Below are 24,067 nucleotides of genomic sequence, written 5' to 3' on the forward strand. Positions count from 1 at the left end.
CATTATTAAGACTCTAGAATCATGCTACATGCAAATTCTTGAAACAAAGAAAAAGCAATATTTTTCTGCTCTGCCTTGCACACAATACAGCAGACTCAAACAAGGCAAGAACTATGAAGCAGAACATCATTTTCTAAGTATCTGGTTATTATGGATTGAATTGAATCTCCCTAAAATATGTGTTGAATTCTTGGTCCTTCTACCGGTGGATGTGATCCTATTTGGAAATAGAGCTTTTCTTTTGTTATGTTAATGACATCATACCAGTGCAGGGTGGATGCTAAACCTGATCACTTCTGAGTTAGAACCAGAATAGATACAGAGACACAAATAGGGAAGACAGACACCATGTGAGTATTGTCTGCAAGCCAAAGAATGCCAAGGAACCAAGAAACCCCTGGGGCTACTGACAAGGAAGGAATCTACATGGCCAAGATCCTAACTTGGACTTTTAACCTCCATAACTGTAAGAAAATAAAGGTCTCTTCTTTAAAGCCACCCAACTTGTATTACAGCAGCACTAGGTAACTAAGACAGTGCCAAATGTGGTGCTTAGCGCATAAGTAGAGCATAAACGACAGCTACCATCTGTCAACACCCGCCCCCCAACATACACTATGTACATAAACAAACGGACGAATTCTCTCTAGGTCAGAACTCTAGGCAGATCTTGGCATGGATAGGGAGTTCAAACTCTAAGCTTAGAAGAGTTTATGACAGTGCTTTTCCACTGTTGATCTTTTCTCAACGTATTTGAGCTTTGGATAATCTCTGAGGCCACTGAGGGTATATCTTTTGAGAGGTATTTGCATCATGTGAGAGCTGAAAGCATCAGTCAGCAAACCTAGACGATTCCAGACAACGTGATGCAGAGGCAGCCCTGCCCTCCTGAAAACCACTCAATGGGAGAGTCCACGCTATACGCCATCTTGGATGGCCCTCCTTGACACCAAGGCAACAAAAGACCCTGTAAGCTTCCAAAGCCTTCTCCATGCCAGCCCTAAGTGACACCTTAACTTCCATTCTGGAGGAATACTCACGATTTTCACAGTGCTGCCCGGTGTAGCCTGCCAAGCAGGCACACCTGTAAGATCCAGCTTTGTCAGGGAGGCACGTGCCATCATGGAAACAAGGAGATGAAGAACAGGCTGTAAGAGAAAAGGCAAGTTCCCTCAGTGCCACTGAGCAGTCGAGTCAGTATTTTTAAGCCTGGAGTCTTTTACTTGTCTATGAAAGTTTTCTTGTATTTTTCACTCATCTTACTAAATTCATGTTACAATCATTTGGGAATGCCTAAACCAAGGGGCCACTGGTGATTCAGGGGTATAATTCTGGCCTTCCATGCAGGAGGCGTGGTTTCGATTGCTGGCCAACGCACCTCAGGCACAGCTACCACCTGTCAGTAGAAGTTTGCGTGTCGCTCTGATGCTGAGCAGGTTTATAACACCATTGCTCAGGACCTGATCCGCTGAGGATCCAAAGTTAGTGCTCTGAACCATGAAAGGCCTCGTAGTGAGAGCTCCAGAGTCAGACTGCTTTTGTACAAACACCTGGTTCCACCCCTCATTGCTGTGTCATCTGGGGGAAATTACCCAATCTTTCTGTGCTTCAGTTACCACACCTGTAAAAGGGGAATAATAATTTCTATTTCTGGTACTGGATGGGCCTTTCTGAAACACACCTTGCCATTTCTCTCTTATTTTCAATATGTAGGTTGCTTCTGGGAGCCCAGCATGCTAGGTTTTAATGAGCCCAAGCAGGGAGAAAGGGAGTTACACAGAAGGAGATATTTGCCTGGAACACAGCTATAAGTGCTATACTGATCTCCACGGCTTTTACCTGTTATCTCCTCAAAAATGGCATGGAAGCCATCAAAGTTCTTGGAGCCATCAGAATGAAAGAGGATGTGCAGTGCAGGGCCCGTGCTCCGGATAGGAGCTGGCCGTTCGTTGCCACAGAAACGCTTGATGATCTGGCCGTCACTGTTGTCCCCATCACGGACCTCAACATAGTCATACTGGCACATATAGTCAAATTCCAGGCTCAACATAACAAACCTGCAGGTAGAAATGGTACAGAAGGAAACAGGTGAGCGTTGGTGAGTCCAAAGACCCATGGACATGTTCAAAGCCAGATGATGAGCAAGTCATGGGAAAGGATGGGGCAGTTGGCCTGATCTGGTTTAAAAAATGGTCCTGGACGGCTTGAGTTCAGATGAATTTTACTGGAGGGGTATGTGTATATGTACTGGATGCACGTGTGTGCACATGCACACCCAGGTGGAGAGGGGGTCCCATATTCCATTCAGAGAATCTTTGCACATGCTGGCCCTTCTTCCAAGTTCACTTTCCTCCCAACCTGCATGGCTGGGTCCTTCCCATCCTTCAGGCATCAGCTTAAATATCCCCTCCTCAAACAGGCTTCCTGACCACTCCTTCTAGGGGGTCCCCTGTTTTCCTCACAGTGTTGACACAAATTTTAACTTATCATCTTGATCTTGTTGACTTGTTTTTTGCCTGTATCTTCCATTACATTGTAAGTTCCTTGAAGACAGGGTGAAAATCTAACTGCCTTGTTCCACCATTGTTTGCATTAAAAAAAAAAAAAAAACCATTGCCATCGAATCGATTCCGACTCATAGCGACTCTATAGGACAGAGTAGAACTGCCCAATAGAGTTTTCCAAGGAGTGCCTGGTGGATTTGAACTGCCAACCTTTTGGTTAGCAGCCATAGAACCTAACCACTACACCACCAGGGTTTCATTGTTTGTGTGGTGCCTAGCAAATATTGTTGAATAAATGACTGAATGAATACTATAATTTTATTCTTGGAAAATGGGAAAAGCACCTATTGCTTTGCAAGGCTAAGTAATGGGGCAGAAAAGTTCTGTACACTCTTTTCTGCTTGAAGGATCAGAAGGTAATTATCTTTTGGGTAACAATAATTCTCACCCCAAAGGGTTGACAAAGTAGCACCATATCAGAATCTCGGGGTTGTGCGAGATCTGGGAAATCTGTGCTTATCTAAAGGGGTCTTGGATTTGAAAACTTTGGGATACATCAGTTCAGAAAAGCAGAAAGTATGGTTTTGGGGGCAGAGATTTCAATGAAGACATGGAGTCAGCCATGTGAAGGTCAGGGAGAAGAGTAGTCCAAGCAGGGGAATCTGTAAATGCAAAGGCCCTGAGGCAGCAATGAGCTTGGCGTGTTTGAGGAACTGAAACAAGGTCAGGGAATCTGGAGGGTGGTGGATAAGGGCAGGAATGGTATGAGAAGAGGGGAATAAGGAGAGCAGGAACCTGATTCTGCATGGTCAGGAGTTCAGATTTTAGTCCAAGTCCCATAGGAAACCACTGGAAGGTTTCAACAAGCGAATAATGACTTAAGATTTTAAAGGATCACTCTAGCTACTCGGAGAAGATAAAATCACAGAGCTGGCAAGAGTGGAGACAGGGAAGATGCGTACAAGGCCACGGCAGAACCCAGGTAAGAGATGGAGGTGGTTTGAAATAGAATGATGGCAGTGGAGATGGAAAAGTACAGATGGCCTAGGATTATTTTAAATGCTTCAGAGTGTTCCCATCATTATTATCACCCCTGGCCAAGAGGGCCAGATTCCCTGGGGTTCTTTCCTGGACAGGTGATGTGCTTCTCAAACCTTCTACCATTTTCTTTTTTCTTTCTTTTTTTTTTTTTGCATCCTGGATCTTGATGAAGCTCTGTCAAAGGCCCTGAGAGGTCCACTCAGAGGCCCCTGAGCCCCCAAAGGACCCTGAATTGCTGAAATATTAGCATGCAGCATAGAGCACCTACCCTTATCATCCCTAGAAGACCCAGCCTCAAGCCCAGTAAGCAGAACAATGTGGCTCCTCACTTACTGCTTGAACTAGATATCCCTCTAGGAAAGTCCAATTAATGAGCCTCATTCCCCACCCCAGGTCCCATGAGTGGGAAAACCAGCTACCAAGGGTCAGTTTTGACTGGGAGGATTGGAATGAACCTGTTTTATAATGGATCCTTCCAATGCAGGTTGCTTTCCTGGAGGACAGCATGCCATTTGAGGAGCCGTCTGGTACGTGACAACCTCCAGATGCATTAATCCATGCAGAGAATACTCATTGAAAGCTTGTTTATGCTTTAGAAGATTACACATGTCCATCACTACCACTCTCCCCACTGGTTAGAAAAGGGAAGAGCTAAGTGGGCAATATTCCTAGAAACCTCAAGGATGAGTGGGCCACTCTGCTTCCCTAGAGAGAAAAAAAAGAGCTGTTTGCCAGGAGAGAGGCGATACACTGGAGCCACAAATCCTTTCAACATTTATTCATGCAAGTATTTATTGAGCATCTATGGAAGACATCATGTTCGGCAAGGTAGAGGGTCAGTGAAAACAAGGGAACCCTTCAATTACATGGATTGACACAATTTAGCTGCAACAATGGATTCAAACATAAATGATCCTGAAGATGGGGCAGGACTGAGCAACATTTTGTCCTGCTGAACATAAGGTCACCATGAGTCGGAGCTGACTCAATGGCAACTAACAACAACAACAACAACAATGGCATACCTTGCACCGTTCCAAGCACTAGGATGCAGCAATGAATAGTTCTCATAAAAACAAGACTCTTCTGATATTTATCAATAATTACAATGGAACAGTGTCTATAATTTGGACTGCTGTATAAATTAAACATTTGCTGAGGACTCTAAAACACCATAAGAAGAAATGGTTTATATTTTCTACACAAGTGAGAGAATTGGTTTATTTGTTGTAAGAGTGGATATCATTTTCTGAGAGTAGCAATTAAAAGATCTATAATAAGCATAAACCCAAATCTAGACTACAAATTCCTTGAAGGCTATACTTGTGCTTTTATTTCTTCACATATCTCCCATGGATCCCAGTCTAATGTTGGGCGAATAGGAAGACTTGTGTTAAATATTTGTAGATAAATAGATGGTTCTCAGTATTTTGCTTTGTTGGTATTATCCTTGGGTCGAGAACATTTGAGCCTTCAGTGTTGCAGACGGTAAATGACAAGGATTTAATTGGCTGTAGTTTTAACCAGGGCTTCCATCAACGAATCATTGAGAAGTAAAGAAAAGGGCTCCCAGACACTTTTTCTGCTTTTAAGAATAAAGTCCTTATGGCTAGCCCTTGATCACTAGGATCCAGGGCCCTCAATCCCATTACTGTGTTTCCTTCTAACTTCAGCCCCTTACCTTAGTTGGTATTATTCTGGCCCCAGCCACTTACCTTAGTTGGATGTTATTCTAGCCCCAGCCCCTTACCTTAGTTGGATGTTAAACCCAGGTTTGGCATGAATGGTCCATTCGCAGTGAGCATTTAGGGGGTAGCTCTCCAGCAAAATCTGACCTTTTGGGACTCGCAGAACCTGGCCACATCCTGAGAAGAGAAGACAAGATTGGAACATGGAGACTGGAGTTAACAGGAAAGAAGAGAAGGTCTCAGAAAGCCTTTGAGCTCATCCAATACCCCTAGAACAAAATGAAGAAGGAAAGTAATGTTTTTCAAGTACTTGACATTGTGATAGGCTATTTTCATAGGTTAATGTATTTAATCCACCCAGCAGCTTGGGAAGGGAAGTAGTATTATCAAAGTTTTCCAACTGGGAAAACAGATCATCAGAGAGTTGAATAAATAACTTGTCCAGCTACTAAATGACAGAGGAGAGATTCAAACTGAGCTGTTTCTGAATGTGAAATCCAAGTCATTGTATCATCCTGCCTCTCCAAGACTACCCAATGCCAGCCTGCTGCCTCCACCTTAGAGGGCTCAGAAAGTAGCCTACACTGCCCTCTCACCCCATAGCTCTCCTCTGGGGAACACTGTAGTCTTTGTTAGAAGTCTAAATCTTCATAAGACCCTTTGCTCTGTGTTCTCTGTATACCATCTACCCCACAAATATACCCCCAAAGCACCTCTTTGCTGTGACTCCCAATATCCAGGTAGAAATTTTATATATTTGTTCTATGAACAATTATATAATAAGTGCCTCTTTAATGCATGACACTGGTAGGGAGAGGTTATTCCCAACTAATTGGGGTAGAATTACAATTTTTATATTTTTTTTATAGATTCCAACCTCTTTTTTTCAAATAAACTCTTATGAAAACCATCAATAAAAAAAAAAGAAATATGGATCAAAGAAGGGCTCAAGGTTAAAGCAGAAGCAGGGGCCCAAAGCCTTCCATTCAACCTCATTCTCACCTTGGTCCCCTGAGGCACCCTCAAGGAATTCCTAAGATCTGAAAATGACTGATCTGGGAAGTCTTCAAATTATATCATAGCTTCTAGTTTTAAGCCAAACACAAGTATGCAAGATGAACTCTTTTACAAAAGAGTATGGAAAAATGTCTTGATGTGGCTTGTAGAAAAAAATTAGTTTTAATCATGTAAATAAATGATACTCTATGCCAGGGATTGGCAAACTATAATTCATAGGCCAAATGTGGCCCACTGTTTGTTTTTTAAATAAAGCTTTATTAGAACACAACCACGTCTATTCGTTTCTGCAGTGTCCATAGCTGCTTTCACGCCATAACAGCAGCTGAGTAGTTGTGACAGAGACCATACAGCTTGCAAAGCCTAAAATATTCACCATCTGGCCTTTTCAGAAAAAGTTTGTTGACCCTGTTCTATACAGAAATTCAGTTTGGCATCATAAACTCTGGAAATGCTGTTATATTCAATTAACTCTGGAAAAAGTATAAAACCCTATAGGATGGCAGGATCATGGCAGAAATATTTCTACAATGTTAGGAAACGAGCTCAAACTCCACTTTTGACAAGCCGTCAGATCTAAGGCTTGTTATTTTTGCTTAAATTACTGCTGGGTTGTACAATTCATCTCTCCACTAAGATTTTTATTGTTGTTGCTGTGCTTTACCCATGGGAAGCATCATCCATTATTTTCCATTTGGGGCTCTTGCCTAGCCCTATTCTCCAACATCTTTCTCTCTGGAATCCTAGGCTCCTTGTCCATTCTTGTCCACCAACATTCTATTCTTGACACAGAAGCCAAAGCCACCTTTTAAATAAATAAATTAGATCACATTAAAAAAAAAAAAGTTGCTATCAAGCCAACTCTGATTCACAGTGACCTTCACGTGTGCCAGAGTGGAAATGTGCTCCACAGGGCTTTCAATGGCTGATGTTTCAGAAGATGGCCAGACCTTTCTTCAAAGGCAACTCTAGGTAGACTCAAAATGCTAACTTTCTGGTTAGCAGCTGAGCATATTAACCATCTGCACAACCCAGGGACTCCTTGATCCCACTACTCCCTTGATTAAGGCCGTCTAATGCAAATGCCTTTCTATGATCTTCAAGGCCCTGTCTCATCTGCCCAGATCCACCCTCTGCCTGATTGCCACTGATCTCCTTGTTCATTCTGTTCCAGTTCTGTTCCCAACACCAGGCCTTGCACTTGCTGTTTCCTTAACTTAGAAGGCTCGATTGCTCCACATCTCCAGGAGGCTAGCTCCCTCCTTTGGGAATTAAGCTCAACTGCCACTTTCAAAGAGGCTCTCCTTGACCATCCAACTAAAGTCACCCCTCACATTTCCACAGTCACTGTCATTACTCTGTTTAATTTTCTTCCTAAACTTATCACCATTTGAAATTATCTAGCTTACTTGCTTCTACCACTCATCTGTCAGTTTGTCGTACTGTGGTGGCTTGCATGTTATTGTGATACTGGAAGCTATGTCACTGGTATTTCAAATACCAGCAGGGTCACCCATGATGAATAGGTTTCAGTGGAGCTTCCAGACTAAGACAGACTAGGAAGAAAGGTCTGGTGATCTGCTTCCAAAAATTAGTCAATGAAAATTTTGTAGTCATGATAGAACATTGTCCGACTTGCTGCAGACACATTATCAGGAAAGGTCAATCACTAGAGGAAGATACCATGTTTGATGAAGTAGAGGACCAGTGAGGGTGAGGGAGACTCTTGGTGAGACAGATTGGCACAATAGCCCAAATGGTGGACTTAAACATGCTGGCAATCATGAAGATGATATAGGAACAGGCAACATTTTGTTCATTATACACAGGGTCACTGTGAGTCGGAGTCGACTCAAAAGCAGCTATCTATCTGTCTGTCTTAGTCATCTAGTGCTGCTATAACAGAAATAGCACAAGTGGATGACTTCAACAAAGAGAAGTCCATTGTCTCACAATCCAGTAGGCTGGAAATCTGAACTCGGGGTGCCAGCTCCAGGGGAAGGCCCTCTCTCTGTCAGCTCTGGAGGAAGGTCCCTGTCATCAGCCTTCCTTTGGTCTGGGAGAATCTCAGTGCAGGAACCTCAGGTCCAAAGGATGCACTCTGCTCCCAACACTGCTTTCTTGGTGTCTCTCTGCTTACTTCTCTCTTTTGTATTTCGAAAGAGATTGGCTTAAGACACTACCTACTCTTGTAGACCTCATCAGTATAACTGCTGCTAATCCATTTTATTACATCATAGTGATAGGGTGTACAAGATATAGAGAAATCCCATCAGAAGATAAAATGGTAGACAATCATACAAGGGAATCATGACCTAGCCAAGTTGACAGATATCTTGGGGGGACACAATTCAATCCATGATACTATCTTACTCGTTTATTCCTTATGCTAGAGCTGGCATCTTGTCTAGCATGTACGCCTAGAATGTTACCTAAAACCCAGCAAAACCCAGTGCCGTCGAGTCGATTCCGACTCATAGCCTAGCATATAATAAATATTTTCTGAATGAATGAATAATGTTGTTATTGTAGGCCAAGTACTGTGCTAAAAGCTTTACAAATATCACCACGTTTAATCCTCACAAGAAACGTAGGTAAACAACACTCCTCTCTCCACTTCCCTTGTGTGAAACACTATGGAGGGACGGAAAGGAAATGAGAAGGCTCTGTAAGGCAGTGGTTAAGAACAGGGACTCGGGAGTGAGTCTGCCTGCCTTTGGTTTGAGACCCAGCTTTATCCCCACTAGCTCTGAAGCCTTGGGCAAGTTACTTCATTTCTCAGAACCTCAGTCAACCTGAGTCTAATGGGAATAAAAGTACCACTATTCCGTATGGTTTTGTGAGGCTTAAATAAGATTATGCATAGAAAGTCCTTAGCAGCAAAATCGATACATGTTAGCTGTTGTAACAACAATGGCAGAGCAGGGATTTGAATTTGGATCTAGTACCAATACTGGGTCTTCACTGGTACATTAAACTGCCTTATGGGCTTCCTGCCCCAGCCCTCTTCCACTCCATTCTGAAGCAACAAGATTTTTCCACCTCCGAATGAGATATATTTAATCTTTATGCCCCCCTCGTTTTTAAGTGCACGTTCCTTCTTCCTGCACACCTCACACCCCTCATCACCCCCATCTGCTCATCTACCACAGGGCTACGGAAGTGATACGCTGGGTGTGAGAGACAAAAAAAGCAGTCTTTCTGCACAGCCTCCACCCCTCAGGGACTGGCAGGTTCCCAGCCTGCAAGGTGTTAAATCCTGGCTCCCTCAGCAAACCTCCTGTGAGGGACCCCAAGTTAGAACCAGCAGCAAATGCTGCCAGTCCTGCTTCCGGTTTCTTCCTTCCATATGGAAGTCTAATCAGACAGCAGGGTCTCTGGGCCCCTCCCCCAAATCCAGGGGGAGCAGCCTCCTTGGAAGGGCCAGTCAGCTTTGACCAGCTCCAGGGTCTCATGTCCAGCCATACGCAATGCAGGACCACTCGTTCCTGCAGGCCCAGGAGCTCCCTCCGGAAGTCCTCAGGATTCCGGAGCACATGTAGCACCTCGGATCTTCGTAATGTTGTTCCTTCTTACCGTCAGGAGGGCAGACTTGGCCTCAAGATGGGGACAGCTTCCAACCAACCAGAGACAAAGAGGCCCCTTCTTGGAAATGTGCTTGGGGAAAGGAGTGTTACGCAAAGAGGAAGAGCAGGAGAGAGCCTCCCGCCTCCCCACATCAAGGACTCCTTTAGTTCCCAGTCCACTCCCGTCTCTCCTCGAGGTTTTGGCGGGCCAGGGTACAGGGCAGACAAACTACACCTCTCTGTCCAGAGCAGAACAGTGAACACAGCAGAGTGGCCCTGCCAAGGAAGTGCCACTGGCCAACCAAGCAGGTGGTCCTGAGTCTGAAAGGCCAGAGCGGGCAAAGGGCCCAGAAGGCGTGCTTGGATATCCTAACAATGCTTCTGCAGGGGAGGTGGGATGAGACTGTGTGTGTGTGTAAATGCGTGTGAGCAGGTGAGTATGTGAGTGTGTGCATGTGAGCATGTGTGTGTGCATGTGTTTACGTGTGTGTGAAAAGGGGAGGGGTCTGTCACGAGGTGAGACCACCACCTGAGCTCTCAAATCCTAGATTCATCTCCAACACCTCGCCTCCCTGATTGCTACAGGCCCAAAACAGGAAGAATAGCTGGATAGACCCTGCTTCTAGAGAGTTGAGAAGAAATCTTCCTTAATGCCTAAACCAGTAAGAGAGTTGGAAGGTTCCCAAGAAGGATGAACACCTCCAGCATTCAGACAAAAATCTCATTGCCAGCACCAGGAGTGGGGAAGAGGTGGGAGAGAGACACAACATGCTTTTGAGAAGTGGTTGGCTGTTTTTGGTTTTGGGGCTTTTTTTTTTTTAATCTTTTGTCTTAGAAAGAAAAGGAGGACTAGAAAAAAAGCATTCAGACAGGGAGAGCCACTTCCATTTCATTTCCTCCTTCAAAGATCACTCAGGGGGCGACTGTACAGTATTAAGGGTCAGCCTGGGAAGCCAGACTGGGTCTGAATCTCACTTCAGCCATTTATTGGCTATGTGACCCTAAAGCTCACTAGAAATTCAGAGCCTCAGTTTCCTCATTTGAAAATGAGAATAATAGCAGTACCTACCCCCACAGGGTTTTTTTGGTTTTTGTTTTTTATTCTTTTTAAGGATTAAATGAGATAGATATTGTACATACAGCACTTAGTATAGCGCCTGGTACAGCAAAAGTATTCAGTAAATGGTAATTAAGATTGTTATTTTTCTTGGGTCTTGTCTGGAGCTGAGATACTGACCACCTTTGGCCCAAGAATCACAAGGGACAGCTCAGTTTGAGACCCAGCCTCTCCAGGACTCATAATAGCCTCATCTCATTACTAGCTAGAACCTTCTACCCATTAGGCCCAACAGCCCAGACAGTGATGGCAGAACAAAGGCTAGATGATGACATGAGAGATGGCCCATGTGCCTGGCCAAGAAGGAGGCTGGTACCTGCCACATGGTACGCTCATCCTCACATGACCTGCTCAGGTGTGCCCTTTCATACATGAGCTAAATAGCAGATCCTCGGAGAGGCACTTGGAATGAGGACTCCAAATGCTTCATATGTCAATAGGCAGTTCAGTGTAGAGGATAAGCGCCTGGACTCTGAGGCCTGATTTCTGAATTTGCATCTTGGCTCTGCCACTTACAGCTGTATGACAGCAGAAAAGTTGTTTAAGCCCTCTGGGCCTCAGTTTCCTCACCTATAAAATGGCTGTGATGAGAATTAAATGAGTCAGTCCATGACAGTACTTAGAACAATGCCTGGTTAACAGTAAGTATGAAGTGTTGGCTATTATGAGGGGTTTAGGTCTTCACCAGGAACATCTGGAGATCCAGGAGTAACTCTACAAGGCCACCTTGTGCTTTTACATATAACCCGGGCAATTCACCATCTTATAATAGTCTCTTATTTAATTGTTTGCTTTCCCCATTCACATCTTCACGTGTATCAGTTAGGTGCTATATTGTTAACCGAATGAATCAAGTGTTAAATTAAATTTCAAAAAGATCAATTCAAACATCTTCCTGCCCAGTTAAACCATTTTTTAAAGCACCACCCCCTACAGCAAATGGTCAGTCCATTCAGTTGAAAGGGTTGTACAGCAAATATATGCATGTGTATCACAACTGTATCATAAACCCAGCAGGCAGAGTGTCTGCCACATCACTGCAGAAAAGTCTCTCCTTCACTAAACTGCCAGGATCTTCACAGAACACACACTGACAATAGTTCCGCTAATCCAATTCAAAAGGTAGTGTCTGGGCTAGGGGAGGACAAAGAATTTAGATTGCTGATGCTTTCGATCTTTTTCCTCTGTGCTTCAGTTTAATTGATTTCTATTAACTTCTCTTTAAATTCCCTGATCCTTTTCTTCTGTTGTGACCAATCTGCTGTTAATCCCTCAAATAAATTTTTTACTTCAGATCCTGTATTTTTCAATTCCAGGGTTCCACTTGGTTCTTTTTTTAACAGTTTTCAAATCTCTCCTGAAATTCCTCACCTCTTCATTCATTACAATCATCTTTTCCTGTAGATTCTTTAAAATATTTATTTAAAAGTTATTTAAAAGCCCTTGTCTGATAATTCTAAGATTTGGGTCATCCGTGACTGCTTCTTTTGACTAATTTTTCTCTTAACTGTGGTCACATTCTCTTGCTTATTCACAACAGTAAATAAATATTTTCCCTTGAGTGGTAATATCCTTTCTTCCATTAGGCAGGTAGGATAAAGGACTAATCAATTTGATCAATGAGGCGTTAAACTGGACTGAGGTGATAATCCCTGTAGAAAAAAACAAAAGCAAACCCTTTGTCATTGAATCAATTCTGACCCCTAGCAACCCTATAGGACAAAGTAGAACTGCCCTATAGGGTTTCCAATGCTGTAAATCTTTACGGAAGCATACTGCCACATCTTTCTCCTATGGAGTGGCTGGTGGGTTCAAACTGCCAACCTTTCAGTTAACAGCCGAGCACTTTCTACCCTCACTCCAGCCTCTACTTGCTTAGCAATAGTTCACTTAAGAGAACAACTTAGTAGAGTGGATTGTCTTTGTTTTGGGGAATTCTCCACATTTAAGTTTAACAGATCAGCCCACAGGTTCATCAAAATTTTGGCAGGTCCACTCCTTGGCCTGCTCTGTCCCCAACTTCAGCATTGGCCCCAGGTATGAAAGCATCAGGGATCCCTTACTCTTCCAGGAAGAACACATCCTTCTGGAGATTAATTCTCTTAGACTTCACAGATATTTGATGGTTTAAAAGAAATTCATGATTTAGTTTGGTTTAACCAATAATTTCTTATTGTTTCAGCAGGAGAAAAGGTCTTTCATGTCCTCCACATCCTAACCGTGCTCTGATTGATGAGTACTTTGACAACATAAAACCCTCTGTAAAGGTTAAAGCATTAATTCCATGGAGTCAAAGAGCTTCAGCATGTAAAATATAAAATGTAATTTATCATACAATATGAGTTCTGGGAAGACTACCTCCTCATGTCCAGTATATATTCTCTTGTCTCTTAAGGAATTCTGTTACTATTTTTCCTCTCTGGCCCTTTATTGTTTTCTGTCAGGGATTGAATTGTGACCCCAAAAAATATGCATCAACTTGGCTAGGCCATGATTCCCAGTATTGTGTGGTTGCCCTCCATTTGGTGATGTGTTTTAAATCCTAGCCTGTGTGTCTGTGATATAAAAGGAAGGTGTTTTCCAAAGAAAAGTGATCCAACAGAATGTGGAAATTATCGAACAAGATCATCAATATCACATGCAAGTAAAATTTTGCTGAAGATCATTCAAAAATGGCTACAGCAGTATATTGACAGGGAACTACCAGAAATTCAATTCAATTCAGAGAAGAATGTGGAATAAGGGATATCACTGCTGATGTCAGATGGATCTTGGCTGAAAGCAGAGAATACCAGAAAGATGTTGACCTGTGTTTTATCGACTATGCAAAGGCATTCGACTGTGTGGATCGTAACAAATTATGGATAACATTGTGAATTCCAGAACACTTAACTGTGCTCGTGAGGAACCTGTACATAGACCAAGAGTCAGTTGTTCAAACAGAACAAGGGGGTACTCCATGGATTAAAATCAGGAGAAGTGTGCATCGGTGTTGTATCATTTCACCACACTTATTCAATCTGTATGCTGAGCAAATAATACAAGATGCTGGACTATATGAAGAAGAACGGGGCATCGGGATTGGAGGAAGGCTCATTAACAACCCTCGTTATGCAGATGACACAACCTTGGTTGCTGAAAGTGAAGAGAAGTTGAAGCACTTACTGATGAAGATCAAAGACCACAGCCTTCAGTGTAGATTGCACCTCAATATAAAAAAAAAATCCTCACAACTGGACCAATAAGCAACATCAAGATAAATGGAGAGAAGACCAAAGTTGTCAAGGATTTCATTTTACTTGAATCCAAAATCAACACCCATGGAAGCAGCAGTCAAGAAATCAAACAATGTATTGCATTGGGCAAATCTTTGGCAAAAGACCTCTTTAAAGTGCTAAAAAGCAAAGATGTTCCCTTGAGGGCTAAGGTGCACCTGACTCAAATCATGGTATTTTCAGTCACCTCATATGCATGCAAAAGCTGGACAATGAATAAGGAAAACCAAAGAAGAATTGATGCCTTTGAATTATGGTGTTGGCAAAGAATACTGAATATACTATGGACTGCCAGAAGAACAAAAAAATTTGTCTTGGAAAAAGTACAGCCAGAATGCTCCTTAGAAGCAAGGACAACAAGACTTCGTGTCACGTACTTTGGACATGTTATCAGGAATCTCTGAAGGAAGACATTGTCTTGGTCATCTAGTGCTGCTATAACAGAAATACCACAAGTGGATGGCTTTAACAAAAAGAAACGTATTCTCTCACAGTCTTGTAGGTGACAAGTCCAAATTCAGGGTGTCAGCTCCAAGGGAAAGCTTTCTTTCTCTGTCAGCTCTGGAGGAAGATTCCTTGTCATTAATCTTCCCCTGGTCAAGGAGCTCCTCAGGCACAGGGACCCCAGGTCCAAAAGACACACTCTGCTCTTGGTGCTGCTTTCTTGGTGGTATGAAGCCCCAACTATCTGCTTGCTTGCCTTTCCTTTTATCTCTTGAGAGATAAAAGGTGGTGCAGGCCACACCCCAGGAAAACTCCCTTTACATTGGATCAGGGATGTGACCTGGTAAAGGTGTGACAACCCCACCCTAATCCTTTTAAAATGGAGGACCACCACAGAATACTGGGAATCATGGCCTAACCAAGTTGATACACACATTTTTGGGGGACATAGGACATAATTCAATCCATGACAGACACCATGCTTGGTAAAGCAGAGGGTCAGTGAAAGAGAAGAGCCTCAATGAGATGGATTGACACAGTGGCTGCCATAATGGGCTTGAGCATAACAATGACTATGCAGATGGTACAGGACCAGGCAGTGTTTCGTTCTGTTGTACATAGGTAACTATGAGTTGGAACTTACTGGATGGCACCTAACAACAGCAACATGCCTGTGGTTATGGTCCCATTTGGGAATGAGCTATCCCTTAAATTAATGAGGCAGGATTAAAAAAAAAAAAAAACCCAGTGCCGTCAAGTCGATTCCGACTCATAGCAACCCTATAGGACAGAGTAGAACTGCCCCGCAGAGTTACCAAGGAGCACCTGGTGGATTCAAACTGCTGACCCTTTGGTTAGCAGCCACAGCACTTAACCACTACGCCACCAGGGTTTCTGAGGCAGGATTAGGTCATGTTAATGAGGATTGGATAATGTTTGTTATATTAATCAGGTAGGATTAGGGTAGAATGTATCTTGAGTCACTGCCCTTGACTACTCTACAAGAGATAAAAGCAGAGAGAAGCAAGCAGAGAGAGGGACTTCACTACCACCAAGAAAGAAGAGCCAGGAACGGAGAGCATCCTCTGGACCTGGAGTCCTTGTGCTGAGAACCTCTCAGATTCAGGGGAAGATCGATAACAAGACACATGGAGACCTCCAAGGAATGCCAGGACCACAAATGTTGAAAGGAGATAAGGATCTTCCTCCAGAGCCAACAGAGAGAGAAAGCCTGCCCCTAGAGCAGGCGCCTTGGATTCAGATTTTTAGCATCCTAAATTGTAAGAGAATAAATTTCTGTTTGTTAAAGCCATCTACTTGTGGTATTTCTGTTATAACAAAACTAGATAGCTAACAAATTTTTCTACAAAGAAAACAAAAAGAAAGGCTCTGGTTTAGTAATTAGAGTAGCAGCCACCATTTATTGAGTATTACTATGTACCAAAAGAGCTCGGCTGCTAACCAGAAGGTCAGTGGTTCAAACCCACCAGCCAATTCACGGGAGAAAGATGTGGCAGTCTGTTTCTGTAAAGATTACAGCCTTGGAAACCCTATGGGGTGGTTCTACTCTGTCCTACAGAGTGGCTATGAGTTGGAATCAACACAACGGCAACGGGCTTGGTTTTTACTATGTACCAGACTCCACAGTAAGGGATTCATGGATAGTACTTCCCTTAACCCTCATAAAAACCCTGTGAATAGCCACAGTCATCAACCTCCGTTTCTAAACTGAAGAAACTGAGGTTTGCAAAAATTAAACTACTTTGTTCAAAGTCATGGAAGGAGCAGAATTCAGATCCAGGTCCTACTGGTTCCATGCCCAGACTATTAACCACCATGAAATACCATCCCCAGTTTAAACCCAGTTGGGCATTGCTGTTTTCCTGGAAGTGTCAGAACACAAAAGGGAGGAGTAGAATGAGAAGGTAAGCCAGTTTGCAGTAACTCCAATAGCCCCAGGTGATTCCACAGTTCTCCAGGAGGACAGTTCTATAGTTCAATAGCACAGCTTTGTTGGCCTTTTTTTTTTTTCTTTTCTTTTCTTTTCTTTCTCTCTCCAATTCACTCTTGCTCATTTCATTCTTACCAATCCTGGTTTGGACCCAGGGTTCAGCCTATACACATCCTCCCCTCTCAATATCCTAGCCCCACAAACATTCTTGACATGGCTTATAGCCAATTCCTCTGCTCCTCTGCCTTTACCTAAAATATGACTATGAAGATGAAATGTATTAAGGGCTCATAATTTCTCCCTATAAATTCTCTGTCATCTGGGCTGCTTTCCTAACCTACTTAGAGTCCCTAGATCCTTCAAGGACTGAAAGGTTAAGGTCACTGCAGTGGTAGCTAGAGGTGTGGCATCTGAGTCACTCTCCAGCCCTCTCATTGCTCATCCTTTTTTGGTGGCTAAGAAACTTAGTCTGAGATCCAAGTTAAATAAACTCCACTCCAGAAGTTATAGGAGAGGTCAGTGGAGGAGTTACACTTAAAAACTCAACTTCCCAGTTCAAGAAGCTTTAGGGTAAAGCCTTGATTTTGACTTTAAACATCAGTGCCTCTCACTGCCAGCACCCATATCTCAGTTCCTAAATACCACTTCCCAGTAACAGGAACCAAGAGTTCTTTGGAGAAATGGCTGATTCCAGAACAGGGCATGGAAAGTCAAAGTGAACTTGAAACATTTTGGGCTCTAGAAAGCTAAGATGTGCCCAAAGGCTGATGGGGTGGAGCTGGCTGAAGGCTTTCACTGGCCAACACTGGGACAATTTGAGCATCAAAAAGAAAAATAATGAGAAAGGACTATGAAATACGGAAAATATCAAAATTCTTCTTTAATGTAGAGAAAGAGAAAGAAGAAAGTCAGATGTGGGAAATGATAATAATTGATGAACTAGGTAAAGAGTATATGAGTGTATTATTCTTTCCACTCTTTGTAGATTTAAAATCTTTTTTAATTAAAAGTCGGGGAAAAGAAGACAGAAACAGCTCCTTTTTGTTGCCTGGATATTCTGGGATTACTCAGCCTGGTAAACCTTTCCTGTGCAGGAAGGTATGAACGAGTCCTCTCCTGGGCTCAATAGCCTCAGGCCCTTCTCTGATTCTTCTGATTAACACAACCAGCCAATGGTTATGAATGAAGCAATCACATAATGGATTTTAAGACTGTCACGAGTTAGGTTAATACTGATAATCACAAACATTGTCAAGACAATGAGCAAATGAAAGCGCTACTGAGACTGCTCAGTGCTGAATGCTCTATAACATGAATATAAAACCATTTTGGTCCTTCCTGGCATTGCCTATCACTCCTCCTCCATTCTCAGGCTCTTAGGAAAAAATGCCAGGGCTCCACAGATGGTACCCAGCAGGGAGCCCTCCTCCTTCAAGATGAAAGGATCATTTGGGCGCCATCTACTGGGTAAATGCTTGCATTGACATGGGGTTCCAGCCTCATGCTCCAACCATGAACATCCACCCAAGTGTTAGCTCCCGCTTAACACGGGCAGTAGTGCAGTGCCCAGCTCAGAGCAGCCACTCAACAAATAGTGAAATGAATTTCTCCCTCTTATGAATTCCCTTTACATTTAGTGTCAATATGAGGTGTAGGTGATATCCTAATAACACCCTATTGATGTCTTCTTATGGTTAAGCTCTAGTTCCATAAATGGACTGCAAACTTCTTGAGGGCTCATTGTGTCCCTTGGTGACCACCCAGTGCTCTGCTGATAGGAGACACTCCATAAATGCTTGTGGCTGTGATAATGTGCACTGCGTGGAATGAGGCTTTCAAAACAACCATAACTGAACCAACACAGAATCAGATAAGAATCTGACCATTATTCCCCGTTTGTTTATTTCATAGCATTGACTACATTCCAATTTTTTAGACTCTTCCCTCTAAACTGCAAGTTCCAAGATGTATGTCCAGCACCTACCAGTGTCCAGCACCTACAAGCATCTATTCAAGAAATTTTTTTTGAATGGATGGGTGGATTAATGAATGAGAGAGTAAGCTCTCTGGCCTCCACGCCTGGTGTTAGTACTGGTTGCCCTTACCCAGTCCTGTTTGATCCTACACGTGGCCACCATAACTAGTCTAACCAATTAGACTAGTATGTATTACCACACTGTCACCAGCCACTTCGGAAAGCTTCAACTTAGAAATCCTATTCTCCGACACAAAATCCATTTCATTACATGTTCCATGACTTTATTACCACTAAGCCTGATTTCCCACCTCACTGAGACCGCCAGGTCCTATCTTCTCTACTAGGTTCTTTCTGACTTCACATCTTTCCCAACCTGGACCTCTTGGCCAGCCCTTGTGTGGAGAGCAAGCTAGCTGAAAGTTAATGTAGAAACAAACAACATGTGAAGAAAGGAAATAAAGAAGATGATGCAACCTAGAGGAGAAAAACAACCTTATCAATAGAAGACACCGGGACCAACTAAGTCACAAACAAGGACTTATCAATATCAACCAAGCGGGCTCAAAGAGCTCCAACGTATATAAAAGAAGGGACACTAAGACTCAGCTTTGCTCGGAGTCATAACAAGAGCCAACTTGGTAATACGTTGCTAAGTGGGAAGCAGTGGGCTGTGGCAGCTCACCCGAGCTTACTCCCAAGTCCTAGAGACGTTGCCCATCTCAGTGATACATTGAGGACTATGGCCCAGGAGGTCGGGAAGCAGTGGGCTGAGGCAGCTCACCTGAGCTTACTCTCAACCTTCCTCCTAGTCTAATATGCATTTCTTGTTGCTCTGCTATCTCGGTCATATGTTGAGGGTCGAGACTCAATGAGTTAGGAAGCAGTGGGCTGCGGCAGCTCGCCTGGGCTTACTCTTAGTTCATTCCTGACCCAATACGCATTGCTTTGGCCATACATTGAGTGCTAAGGGGTAATAAGCCCTTGTGCTCAAGAGACGTGATAGAAATCCACAAGAGATTCTCAGGGATCGATGCTGATTTGACACCGTAGCCGTCAATGATAGTGTGGTCGAGAGTTGGCCTGGACCTGAAAACAACAACGCCCAAACACCGTCCTCATTTGCAGTAAGCCTGCTTGCTTTCCCTCTCCTTTCCCCTGGTGAATTGAGATCTCTGGCCTCTGGGGTAGCCAAGAACCTGTGTGCCTAATAACTAATAAAGACATTGTGGAAAGACACAAATCGTTTGGAGTAGTCATTGCGACCCCCTCCTCATGACACCTTAGATCAACTAAATGACTGGTTGCAACCACTCTGTTGCCACACTACTGGAGAGCAACTGTCCTAATATACTGATTGCATCACCTACGTATGAGTTTCAGCTTCAACTGGTCCCCAGTCTTGCTTGGACATGCTTTAACTTATCACTAGCTGGTGCCTTTTCTTGTTCCCCACATGGCTGTCCCAAACCTTTTGTACTCTCAAGTTCCAGCTTCTCTCTCATTCCCACTCTCAGCAGAGATTTCACTTCCCACTTTTCAGACAAAATGGAGGCCATTCGTAGGAACTCACCAGTGGGAGGTAGGGTAGGACTGTTATTAAGAAAAAGGGCCCTGGAGTCACACAGGCTTGCGTTTCCCTGAGCTTCATCCTTTCTATACATGTGCTGTTGGGTAACTTACTTCATGTCTCTGAGCCTCTATTTCATCATCTATAAAACGGTAGCAAGGTTGGTACCTACTTGATAGAGTGGTTGTACAGACTTAATAAGACATCGTACATGAATTGCTTAGCATAGTTCCTGTCATATAATAGCTCTTAAGAGTCCTCATCCCTACTTCGGCAGGTCCTCAAGTCCTGTCAACTCTTTCTTTAAGTTTCTCTCACATCAAGACTCTCTTCTTGATCCCCTGAGCCACTGAAATAAAACTCCTGATACCTTTGGATATAGTCTTTACTTCTCTCCTAAGTATCCTCCATATGCTGCTAGAATTATCTGTCAAATGTTACTCTCCTGATTAAACTTCAATGCACACCCCAGCCCATCACCTCAGTACCAAGTCCAAAATCTGAATCCTGGCATTCAATGCCTTCCACAGTCTGATCCTGCTTACCTATCCAGTCTCACCTCCTACCACTCCTCAATACTGCCACTCTGCTCCAGTTACACCTGATGTCACATACTTCCCTGAACACACCTTGCATTTTCACATCCTGACCACTCTGCTCCCTCTGCCTGGACTATCTTCCTTGGAAGCCTGGTGGCACTGTGGTTAAGAGCTACAGTTGCTAACCAAAAGGTCAACAGTTTGAATTAACCAGCTGCTCCTTGGAAACTTTATGGGGCAGTTCTACTCTGTCCTAGAAGGTCATCATGAGTCAGAATTGACTCAATGGCAATGTGTTTGGTTTCGGGTTTCGGAAAAGGCACAGCTCATCTCCTCCCTAAAACCTTCCCTACTCCTGATTCCCTGTGGTTAATTTTTCTCTTATCTGGGTTCTCTCAGAGCACTTAGTTCACACCCTAGTTCAGAACTCTTCTTCATCTTCCACTGTACTAAGAATAACATCTAAACTCTTTACCTAATTTATCTACAAGGCCATTTGACCCTAACCTACTACTCCAACACCATCATATACCCCTTCACATTCACTCACACAAAGAGCAATGTTTCATATGATCCAAAGCACTGGAAAAGTACAAAGTTATCTTATATATTCCAAAGGTCAATATAAAATCTAAAGCTGTATATTATAGTTCTAATTAATATCCAATAACTAACAACAAAAGTAGTTTTATTTCTAGACCACCTGCTAGCTTGCCAGTTGAAGAGCATATAGAATGATGATGATGATGATTTACTGCATTTTTGAGCTTTTTATATGCCAGGTAGAGTGCTATGCACTTCACATGCATTATCTCATTTAACCCTCAAAACAATAATATTAGTATCATTCCCATTTTAGAAAAAAGGACATTAAAATTAGCAAGGTTAAGTGACTTGGCCAAGGTCACATTGCTATTGCTTCTAGGTACCACCAAGTTGGTTCTGACTCATAGGAACCTCTTGTACAACAGAACGAAACACCGCCTGGTCCTACACCATCCTCACAATCTTTGTTATGCTTGAACCCATTGTTGCAGCCACTGTGTCAATCCATCTCCTTGAGTGTCTTCCTCTTTTTTCTGACCTTCTACCTTACCAAGTATGATGTCCTTCTCCAGGGACAGGTCCCCTCTGATAACATGTCCAAAGTGAGACATAGTCTCGCCATCCTTGCTTATAAGGAGCATTCTGGCTGTACTTCTTCCAAGACAGATTTGTTTGTTCTTGCTAGTGACTGGCAAAGCAAGTATTTAAACTCAGGTCTATATCATTCCATAGCTTGTGCTCTTGATTATTATGCCACAGTCTCCACAGAACCACTACCAAAGGAAGACCAGATTTAAATCCTGCAGCAAATCTATCTGGAAGATAATCTACCAAGTATTAAATTTCAAAAAAAAAACACCTAAAATGACTTTGAAGTTTAAAGTCTGCAATTGAGACTAGTACTGTTTTAATTACCTGTGTTCTGGATAATTTAACTCCTGGGTTTACTCAAGGCCCAACAAACCCCTTCTCCTCCAGGCATAGCTGAGTTTCCCAGCTGCAGACCACACGCTTCGCCCTTTACCATAGCCTCATGAAACTCATGGCATTTTGCTACACATTGGATCAGGCAAAAAATGCCGATAATATTCCATCCTCCATCTCTATAAACTGGGAGGAATATCATTTGTAAAAGTAAAACTGCTCAGACTGTATGACTATCCTGGCTGTTTCTGATTCAAATAGGAAGCACGTTAAATAAGCTTAATGAAATAATAGCAATTTGTACATTGATTGCTTTGGGATACAGACTCTTAAAGGGATATTCACCAATCAGGAGCACTGCAGAGGAGAATCTTAAACTGAGTGAGGAGTTGGCTTTCCATCCTATTTTCAAGGAATTATTGAATCTCAAAGGAGACCCCTTCAATAAAGCATAAGTAATTCTTTGAACCCCCATGTGTCTGTCAGTTTGTTGTATTGTGGGGGCTTGCGTGTTGCTGTGATACTGGAAGCTATGCTACCGGTATTCAGATACCAGCAGGGTCACCCATGGAGGGAAGGTTTCAGCTGAGCTTCCAGACTAAGACAGACTAGGAAGAAGGACCCGACAGTCTACTTCTGAAAAGTATTAGCCAGTGAAAACCTTATGAATAGCAACGGAACACTGTCTGATATAGTGCTGGAAAATGAGCCCCGCCCCAGGTTGTAAGGCACTCAAAACATGACTGAAGAAGAGCTGCCTCCTCAAAGTAAAGTTGACCTTAATGATGTGGATGGAGTAAAGCTTCCAGGACCTTCATTTGCTGATATGGCATGACTCAAAATGAGAAGAAACAGCTGTAAGCATCTATTAATAATTGGAACCTGGAATGTACAAATATGAATCTAGGAAAATTAGAAATCATCAAAAATGAAATGGAACTCATAAACATCGATATCCTAGGCATTACTGGTCTGAAATGGACTGGTATTGGCCATTTTGAATCAGACAATCATATAGTCTACTATGCTGGGAATGACAACTTGAGGAGGAATGGTGTTGCATTCATCATCAAAAACAACATTTCAAGATCTATCCTGAAGTACAATGCTGCCAGTGATAGAAGAATATCCATACACCTCCAAGGAAGACCAGTTAATACGACTATTATTCGAATATATGCACCAACCACTAGGGCCAAAGATGAAGAAATAGAAGATTTTTATCAGTTGCTGCAGTCTGCAATTGATCAAACATATAATCAAGATGCACTGATAATTACTGGTGATTGGAATGCAAAAGTTGGAAACAAAGAAGAAGGATCAGTAGTTGGAAAATATGGCCTTAGTGACAGAAACAATCCCAGAGATCGAACGGTAGAATTTTGCAAGACCAACGATTTCTTCATTGCAAATACCCTGTTTCACCAACATAAACAGGGACTATACACATGGACCTCGCCAGATGGAATGCACAGAAATCAAATTGACTACGTCTGTGGAAAGAGATGATGGAAAACCTCAACATCATCAGTCAGAACAAGTTCGGGGCCGACTGTGGAACAGACCATCAATTGCTCACATGCAAGTTCAAGCTGAAAGCGAAGAAAATCAGAGCAAGTCCACGAGAGCCAAAATATGACCTTGAGTATATCCCACCTGAATTTAGAGACCATCTGAAGAATAGATTTGACGCCTTGAACACTGGTAACCGAAGACCAGACGAGTTGTGGAATGACATCAAGGACATCATCCATGAAGAAAGCAAGAGGTCACTGAAGAGACAGCAAAGAAAGAAAAGACCAAGATGGATGTTGGAGGAGACTCTGAAACGTGCTCTAGAACGTCAAGCAGCTAAAGCAAAAGGAAGAATTGATGAAGTAAAAGAACTGAACAGATGATTTCAAAGGGAG

General features: G+C 42.9%; 1 protein-coding gene across 5 annotated transcripts in view; it reads right to left on the reverse strand.

Annotated features, from left to right (window-relative positions):
• The window catches only part of SLC1A2 (solute carrier family 1 member 2), a 405,614-nt gene that overhangs the window by 251,798 nt on the left and 129,749 nt on the right, over window positions 1-24,067 (reverse strand). For all 5 annotated transcript variants that reach the window (XM_049889387.1, XM_049889386.1, XM_049889390.1 and 2 more), the window contains 3 exons: window positions 5,296-5,410; window positions 1,840-2,057; window positions 1,041-1,148 (listed from right to left, as the gene is read on the reverse strand). In XM_049889387.1, the coding sequence (XP_049745344.1) occupies window positions 1,041-1,148; window positions 1,840-2,057; window positions 5,296-5,410 (441 nt within the window). The remainder of the gene's footprint in view (window positions 1-1,040; window positions 1,149-1,839; window positions 2,058-5,295; window positions 5,411-24,067) is intronic.

Source organism: Elephas maximus, chromosome 7 (assembly GCF_024166365.1).
Source record: "Elephas maximus indicus isolate mEleMax1 chromosome 7, mEleMax1 primary haplotype, whole genome shotgun sequence".
NCBI lineage: Eukaryota > Metazoa > Chordata > Mammalia > Proboscidea > Elephantidae > Elephas > Elephas maximus.